The following is a 9,144-nucleotide window of genomic DNA, read 5'->3' as shown; positions in this document are numbered from 1 at the left end:
AGTTTGAAAAAAAGTCACGTTAAGTTTACACTCCATCTAATTTTACTTATCATGGACTATTCAAAAAGAGGGTCACCAGGAGAAAGGTTTCTCCCTCTCTCTCTCTCTGTCAAAGCCACAATTTAAAATTTTATTCCTGGACTATTTTCATCGAAATAGTTTGTTATATGGAAGTAACATCTATATTACTGAGTCATTTGTACTGTGTAGGACAAAGCTTGCAGTGAGCAGTGTGGCCATGTATATATCTCACACAAGAATATTTACATAGGAAAGTTATAATTACTTGAGTCTACAAACAAATATATCTCTTCAAGTGTGGTTTGGGGGACATTTTCAAGTAGTATGAATATTAGTGCAGGTTTTCTTCTGATGTTAAAGGTAACTTGTTCATCTTCTTGGATCTGATACTCTCAGTAAAAATAAAAGCAACTACAGAACTTTGATAGGTATACTTCTGCCCATCGGTTAAGGCATGAACACAAAGTTAACAGAGAATTTGAGAACTGTCATCAAAGCAACCTGAGTCATTTGTAAAAAGAGAAAACAATTATAACAATGTATTAATGGTTCTAGAATATATACAAATAGAGGCTGTATGTATCTTTGTCATACTTTACTACTCTTCAGATGAAAATGTTCACATTTAGTGAATTTAAGGAAAATGAAAATCATACTTTTTAGAATATTACTTTGCCTTTTTTTCTTTTGAATTCTGAAGTTATCCTTTGTTCTTCTTAAAACATTTATTGCTGCATTTAGGAGAAATAATTAAAATCTTTAAGTTTCCAGTAGCAATAGCTTTTAGGTATTAATGAATTACATGAGTGCTTGCTTCTGTTTTATCACACTGCAAAAGAGACTCAAATACTCACATTTTCCAAAGTTATATGAATTTAGAAACATGATTTTATACTTAGTCTTGGTTTACTACTTGTAACCACTTCAATTCTGATATTATCAGAGAGGAATAACCATAAATCTTTAATCCTTTGTGAAAATCCATTTTTCAGGTTATTTAGCAGAATGACCAGGAACGGGGTCAGCTAAATGGATGTGGTGCTCAAAGAGCTCTGAAACTGAGGTGTTAAATACGTATTTACAAACAGCTCCAACATAACCACAGTTAGAAGTCTGGCAAGGGATCAGGAGACTCACTAGCTACTTTTTAAATTCCATCTACTACTGAGCTTGAGGGAAAGATCACCATTTCAAGGGTGATCAGGGAAGGCTCAGACACAATCATCGTGTAATTCACACCAAATTGATTTTCCCATAGATTTTCCTGGCATATTGGCTTTTTGTATATATTTAGGAATAGTGGTGTTAATATCAGATGGGGCTGTGAGAAATCTTCAGTGTCTCACCACAGATTCCCACTGGCCCAGGGGAAGTTTAGTTAAAAACAACATCAACAAAGTTTTTTTAAAATCATATACTAATAAATGCTCATGAAGTTCTAATGATGTTTCATTAGATAAAAAATATTTTCTTGAGACAGGGTATTTCAAAATGTAGTTTAGGTAAAAAAAAAAAACATTGAATAACGTTTAGTTGACAGCCTGCAGACAGATACAGGAGTTCCAATAAAATTCAGGACCCCATCAGGCCCCCCAGCTCTTGAATTATTTAAAATAAACATGTAGTGTAGTAGTTAAATTTTAAAATGGTCCCTCGAAACTGGTTATTTAAGGTACAGTCATTTATTTATTTATTTTTTAGGCATATTCTTATTTATTTATTTATTTAAAGATTTTATTTATTTATTTGACACAGAGAGAGAGAGAGAGAGACAGTGAGAGCAGGAACACAAGCAGGGGGAGTGGGAGAGGGAGAAGCAGGCTTCCCGCCGAGCAGGGAGCCCGATGCGGGGCTGGATCCCAGAACCCTGGGATCATGACCTGAGCCGAACGCAGACAATTAACGACTGAGCCACCCAGGTGCCCCAAGGTACAGTCATTTATGAGCAATATATTTGTGGAGGTGATTTTCACCCTCTCAAACCGTCAGCGCAAAACTAGCTTGGATATCATATCAGTTGTTGTGAATGAGCTGGTTCTCACAGTCGATCCAAACCAAGGCCAAGAGTTTATTCACCTCCTTTCCTTTTCTTACAGGTAAATAATGTAGTATGAGTTACAGAAAATGCTGAATCGCTGTAATTTCTATTGGTTTAAATAACAAAAAACCTATTTATTGAATTTCTCTTTCAGAAGAAACCTCGTCCCCCTGCCCCAGGCAGCCTTCTCCCCTTCCTCCACCAACCAGTTAACTTTAATGTGGGAAACTAATTTGCACCCAACCTGTGAATGCCTTCACCTTCAGGGTAGAAGAAACACCGATTTTAATGCATTTTTGCAAATAAATCATTAGAGTTTAATCACACACGACTCTATATAGACACAGTCCCATGATTTATTATCGTTGGGCTGATTTCCTCCTCCCTGAGTGAGATAACCAATTTTGCTACGTGTGGTGTCTTAAACATAACTTCCTACGATGCAGATTTGTTTACTGATTATCTAAGGCGATAGCGACGATTACTAAGGCAATAACACTTTTCAGTCTCCACCTTTATTGCTTTTTGGGAACAAGAAAATCAAATAAGCAAGCACGCAAACCCAACACCAAACAAAAAATTGGCGGCGTGACAATCTACTCCTTCGGCACTCCTCTAACTCCTGGCAGCCTCTATCGATGCACTCGGAAGCTCGGCTGACGCTGCCTGGCGCTGGAACCAGGAAGGCGGTGAGCTTAAACTGAAGCAAGTTCGGAGAACGGCAGCGGCGCCCAGATTTGAAGGAACGTTTCTTGGTCTGTGGCGCTTGCAAGTCCACGGGAGGCGTGAGGCCGAAGGCCGCGACCCAGGTGATGCCGGTATCTGGAGCCCGGGAGGCGGCGCCTGCGGGCGCAAGGTTCCGAGGCCCTGCTCCGGCGAGAGGCGGCGCGGGGCCTGGCGAAGTCCGCCGGGAAGGCGGCGTGGAGTGCGGTTGGAGGGGGTGGGGGGTGGTGGCCGCGAGGCGTGCGGAGCGGCGCAGTACGCATGCGCCCCGCACCTGGCGCTTTCTGACCCCTGAAGTCCGACCTGGGGCCTTCGGGTGGTGGGTTGCTGTAGAGTAGTGCGCGGTCGCAGGCCTCAAGCTAGGCCTTCTGTCTGGTGGTGGTGAGGGAGAGTTAACTAGCTCTTCGTTCCCTACACAACCCACACCTCCATCCGCATCCCCAGTCCCTGGTCCTCGATCACTGCTTTTGAGTTTCTGTGCTCATCTTGCAGTACGTGGTTGGTGCTTCGTCACTAGCTATAGGTAGGGTGGAGCAAGAGGGAGGCTGCAGCCTGGTGCATTCTACCCCACTCACTCTGCTGTCGGTGCTTGAGATCCACCTCTTTCACTCCCTATCCCCCTTCCTGGCTCGCACTCTTGCTGAGAGATAGGTGGTGCTGGGTGAGATAGATTTTCTAACTTCCTGAACATATAAATATACTCGCACTAAACGCTCCCCATTTCCTTGACTTCAGAATTTGTGGCCTTGTGGTCATATTACTACCCTTAGGGGCTACCTTAAGAGCACATGGCTACCCTTAAACTCTGTTTACTTTGGTGAGAGGTTATAATGCACTATTTATACATGTTGCTGACTCATGATTTTAGGTCAACCTTAACATAATTTCTACCTCAGGGGTTATATATATTTAAATGTACACTGGAAACCTAAATTTTTTTGTTACTGCGTTTTCAGAATTAGCACCAACCTATTAGAGTTTCAACTAACTAGGTACTGGGTATTTACATAAATTTAGTATCTTTTGCGTTACAAAAAAGTATTCCAGCTGTCATCTTTGAACGTAGACATAAAAGCTCTAAGTGAAGAGGATATGCAGAATTCTCAGGTTTAAGGATTTGAACAGATATGACAGGTGCAACCTTGTGGGGAAACTGTGTATCCCTTCTAGCCTTAGAGTTGTTACGTTCTTAAGTAAGAGAGCTAAAAATCTTTGAAATAGAAAAAAAAAAAAATAAAGGCAGCTGGTACCTATTAATTGGCCTTACCGATTCCACCAGTCTTAGCAGAGAGTTGTGTTATGAGTTGGAAAACTTCTGTAATGACTTTGTTACAGTAGATATATAGATATATTTTCTGCTTTCATTTTCAAACCATTGGGGAGAAATTCTTACGACTGGTAATGCTTTTTAAAAAAAGATGCTAGTCTACAAATTTTTAGTTATGATAGGAGTGTTTTTGAGAATTCTGTATCTCTTTTGAATTTTGCTGTGTTACCTTAAATTAGAATTTTATCACAGATCTTTCTCTGCTTTTGCATGGTTTTGTACTTATTTGTGGATTTCTTCCTATGCTAAAATGGTATTAACCTCACTTTTACTTTACCTCTTTGAGGTGGATTTCCCATTGACATGACTGTTCTTTTTTTTAAGCCATGTGTCCAAGATTTAAAAAGTATAGTTTGATATACTAATGAATGAATAGTGGAGAAATAATTATAAACTGTCATGTTCTCTAGGAATCTTTGTTCTCTCTAACTGCCCGTTTTCTGAAAAAGGCTAACTGCTTCTTGTTAAGCAGAGGAACTACTTGTGTATGCCTTTGAGCTTTCTTTTGAATAACCACATCTTGGCTTCATGTCTTCAGTCAGTCACTTAAACTTTACAATGAGATATTTTTGTAAATGGATGTTCTGCTGTAGTTGTTACCTGTCCTGGTTTCAGTTTTGTAGTGGGAGTATTTGGGTGAGGTTTGCAACCATGAGACTGTAATCAGGGAGTACTAGAAGACAGAGTGAGGACAGAAAACCAAGAGCTTTAAGAGTTCTGTACCTGTAGTTGCATTTTCTGTTTACAGGTAGATTGAAAAATTGTTAGCTTGTGGGGCTCCTAAAAATCTCTGCTCAGTTCATTATTGCCCTTATCCTGGGGGAGTGGGAGAGGGAGAAGCAGGCTTCCCGCAGAGCAGGGAGCCTGATGCAGGCCTCCATCCCAGGACCCTGGGGTCATGACCTGACCTGAAGGCAGATGCTTAATGACTGAGCCACCCAGGCACCCCAAAAAGACAATTTTTGGATCCACCTCTCATTTGCTTTTGCTCAGTTTTCTGAATAAGTATTTGAAGTTAACTATAATAAAGAAATGTAGTGGGCTTTTGCAGTCTCTTAAGATTGATTATACTTCAGAGTAATTTTTCTGAAGTGTAAATATACTACTTGAAAATACAGTTTGGTGACATGGATTTTAAACTTTTTTTTTTACTTAGTGTCTCTAAGGAAGGGTTTTGTATCTACCATTAACTTTTCTGGGTTAAATGTAATCATTCTTCGATTATGGGTGAATTATGTTGTTTGAAATTAAAACAGGAAGATTTATACCCACCTCCTATTCTCTTTTTTTCTCCATTCAACAAGATACATAATAAGATCTGTGTCCTTTTCTTTCTAATTCTTTATGCTTTATATAGGGACTTAGTAAGCTGGGCAAGAAAGGAGAGTGGAAATAACTGTAGATACCTTAGAGCAGTGGTTTTCAAACTTTCTAGTTTTGGATTCCTTTACACTCTTAAAAATTATTGTGGACCCCAAGAACTTTTATCTACGTGGACTCTATCTATAAATATTGCCCTACTAGTAATTAAATGAGCAAATTTTAAAATATTTATTAATCCACTTAAAAATAATAAGCCCATTACATGGTAACATAAATAACACATTTGATATGAAAAATAACTACATTTCCAAAACAAACTTAGTGAGAAAAGTGGCATTATTTTCCACTTTTGCAACTCTCTAATGTCTGGCTTAATAGAGGACAATTGGATTCTTATATCTCCTCCTGCGTGCAATCCATCGTGATGAGTTATTTTGATTGAAATATATAAAGAAGATCTGATTCACAAAGATATGGTATTGGAAAAAGAAGTATTTTAATAGCCTTTGCACATAATTACTTCTTTGATACTACACCAAAACTTGACAAGTAGTAGTTTCTTTCTTTCTTTCTTTTTTTTTTTAAGATTTTATTATTTATTCATGAGAGACAGAGAGAGAGAGGCAAAGGGAGGAGCAGGCCTGATGCGGGACTCAATCCCAGGACCCTGGGATCATGACCTGAGCTGAACAAAGGCAGACGCTTAGCTGACTGAGCCACCTAGGTGCCCCTCAAGTAGTAGTTTCTTAAAAGTTGGTTGTAATCTGGTATTTGAAACCATGTCAGTGACTTCATAGTCTATCACATTAAAATATGTAGGTTTGTCTTGCACTGTGAGTGAATTTTTTTTTTTACCCATGCATGATTCTGTGAGATCCTGAATTGGCCTATGGGAGAACAGTGGTTCACTGAGTTATGCATACCTTCTAAATTTTGACAGTCTTTATTATGTAATTTAAAAAAATTCACATCTCTTAATATCACCACTGATCTCAACAGAGAAATCTTCAAGTACTGACTGGGAAGCCACTCTCGTGGTGGATACAAGTTATCCTAAATTCTCACTTTTGCTTGAGAGCTCAAATTTTATCATTGGCAACAAATAATGTCAGTTTTCCTTGAAATGAAAGACTCTTTTCATTCAGTTTTGGGCAAATGTCTGCCTAATACCCAAGTCTGAATAGTCATAGTTCTTTAAAAATAGTGTTTCATGATAAAAGCTAGTTCAATTTGAAATTCATTTGTATAAACACTTTTTCTCAAAATAACCATTATTCTTTAGTATGCAGTAGCGGGTAAGTGTAGTTCCCATTTCATCACACAGGATATTAAAAAGATGTGTGCTCAAGGGTTGAAATTTAATGCAATTAATGATTTTTATTGTTTTATCAAGGACATTCTTAAGTGAAACTGGCTTAAAAAAATTTCTTTTAAACTGTGTGTTGCCGTGAAGAATATAATGATACTAGTGAAGTTTGGTGCCATTGCCTTGATTCCTGTTAAGGCACCTGCTGTTTTGCCTGCTATTGCTTTTATTTTCTTCATCAGTACAAAAGTCAACACAGGGAAAAGGTAAATCATGTTTCAGTGTTAGAGTGAAGATAGTTTTGACCTTTTAGATCGCCTGAAAGGGTTTTAGAAGGACCCTCAGGGGTCTATGGACCCCATTTTGAGAATTTCTGTTACACTTCTAGCACAAGCTAGAGGGCAAGGATTTTTGTCTCTTGTTCCCTGATGTATGTCTTATACCTAGGTCTGCTATCATCCTGAGACTTTATACCTATCTCTAGTATTAGATTTTCTGACTCTGGATCATCTTTGTTGGTTTACTTTCTCCTTTTGGTAGAGCACATCCTCTAGTAGCTTCCTAAGAAACGGTGAGTGCAAGGTGTAATTTTGAGATTGCATATTTGAACGTGCCTTTATTCTTTTTTAAAAAGATTTTATTTATTTATTTGACAGAGAGAGACACAGCGAGAGAGGGAACACAAGCAGGGGGAGTGGGAAAGGGAGAAGCAGGCTTCCCGCTGAGCCGGGAGCCCCATGTGGGGCTTGATCCCAGGACCCTGGGATCATGACCTGAGCAGAAGGCAGACGCTTAACGACTGAGCCACCCAGGCGCCCCGAACATGTCTTTATTCTGATCTCTTATTAGATCAGTGATTGGGCTGGATATTGAGAGGTTGAAAGTCATTTTCACTTAGATATGTGAAGGCAAGTCTCTTTTTGTTTTCTGTGTTGCTGTTGAGAAGACTTTTGTAATTACCCCATTTTTTTGTTGCTGTTGAGAAGCCTTTTGTGATTACCCCATTTTTTTCTCTTAAGAAGTTTCTAGGATTTTTATATGGATGTTGTCTGAATTTTTTGGAGATATGTGTGGTATATATCTATTTTTTTTTTTAAAGATTTATTTATTTTAGAGAGCTCGCATGTGAGCTGGGGGAAGGGTAGAGGGAGAGAGAGAATCCTCAGACTCCCCACTGAGTATGGAACTTTAGGTGGGGAGGGGACCTCAGTCCCAGGAACCTGAGACCCTGAGCCCCTGAGATCCTGAGCTGAAACCAAAAGCTGGCCACCTCACCGACTAAGCCACCCAGGTGCCCCTGGTGTATATCTTTTATTAATTCATTGTCCTGGGGATTTAAAGCAATCAATATCTTTCAGTTCTAGAAATTCTTTTGAATTGTTCTTTGGGTATTTTTCTTTATCTCTTTTCTGTGTTCTTTTTTTATGGAATGCATATCGATTGGATATTGGACTTTCTGGATTGATCCTCTTTTGCCTCCTCTTTTTTATCTTTTTCTTTCTACTTTCTGTGAGTCTTTTGACCTTATCTTCTAACCCCATTGTATTTTTTATTACAAATTATCATTTGTTTAAAGCTTTCCTGTTCTTTGGGTGTTCCTCCTGTTCTTGTTTGCTGGATCATCTTCTGTTTCTGAGGATAGTAACAGTAATTTTTTTCTGCTTGTTCCTTGTTTACTACAAGTTGCTTTTTTTCTTTCTGTTTTGGTTTCTGTCTCTTATGATAAAGGCTTTCATCACGTGACTAGTTATCTTTTGTTGTATAATCGCTAAAAAGTTTAAAAAACTTACAGAGAAAAGTTTACTGTTTAAGGTTTGGGTTTGGTAACTGGTGGGCATGGTTATAGGGTGATTGGATAAGGGCCTGGCCTTTTTTGGGGGGGGGACCTTCAAATATTTATATACCTTTTTTCAACTACTGTTCAGGTTTTGCAGAGAATCCTCTGCCAGAATTCTTGGATCCAAGCTCACGGAGTGCTGCAGTATTTACCATTAGATTGAAGACCTTCACTTTCCTTTAACTTTTAGTTTAGCATCTTTCTGCCCTCTTTTATGTGCCCCTGGACCTGTGCTTCATTGTTTCATTATTTTCTTAAAAAACCCCACCTTTCCTGCTGGGATTGGGGAGGAGTAGTCACTTCTCTGGTTTGGGTGGGGGAGGGGGCTTGGGAGATTACTTCTTTTACAGATTTTCAACTCATTCTCTGTGTTTTAGTCTCATGACCTGTTGTGCCTGCTGTGGTATTTGGTGTCTCAAATTCCTGAGCCTTTCTGATTTTTGCTGTGTGAATTGGCTTTTCACTTGTTGGAATTATCTGCAGTTGTGTGATATTCAACTTTCTTAGCTCCAAATCCGCCATCTGGTTTTCATTTGCTAAAAATTTATTGACATATCTTGTCTACTGTT

The 9,144-nt window shown here is 39.0% G+C and overlaps 1 protein-coding gene across 1 annotated transcript in view; it reads left to right on the top strand.

Annotated features, from left to right (window-relative positions):
* Positions 1-9,144, top strand: part of RSRC1 (arginine and serine rich coiled-coil 1) — a 429,432-nt gene that overhangs the window by 2,303 nt on the left and 417,985 nt on the right. The window contains exon 3 of the mRNA XM_073890364.1: positions 2,689-2,868. Coding sequence (XP_073746465.1) covers positions 2,689-2,868 — 180 coding nt within the window. The remainder of the gene's footprint in view (positions 1-2,688; positions 2,869-9,144) is intronic.

This window comes from Callorhinus ursinus, unplaced genomic scaffold (genome assembly GCF_003265705.2).
Source record: "Callorhinus ursinus isolate GAN/ISIS: 27379988/994484 unplaced genomic scaffold, GSC_fseal_2.0 scaffold1, whole genome shotgun sequence".
NCBI classification, from domain to species: Eukaryota; Metazoa; Chordata; class Mammalia; order Carnivora; family Otariidae; genus Callorhinus; species Callorhinus ursinus.
The sequence above is the reverse complement of the archived record's forward strand: the minus strand, read 5'-3'. Positions and strand labels throughout refer to the sequence as shown.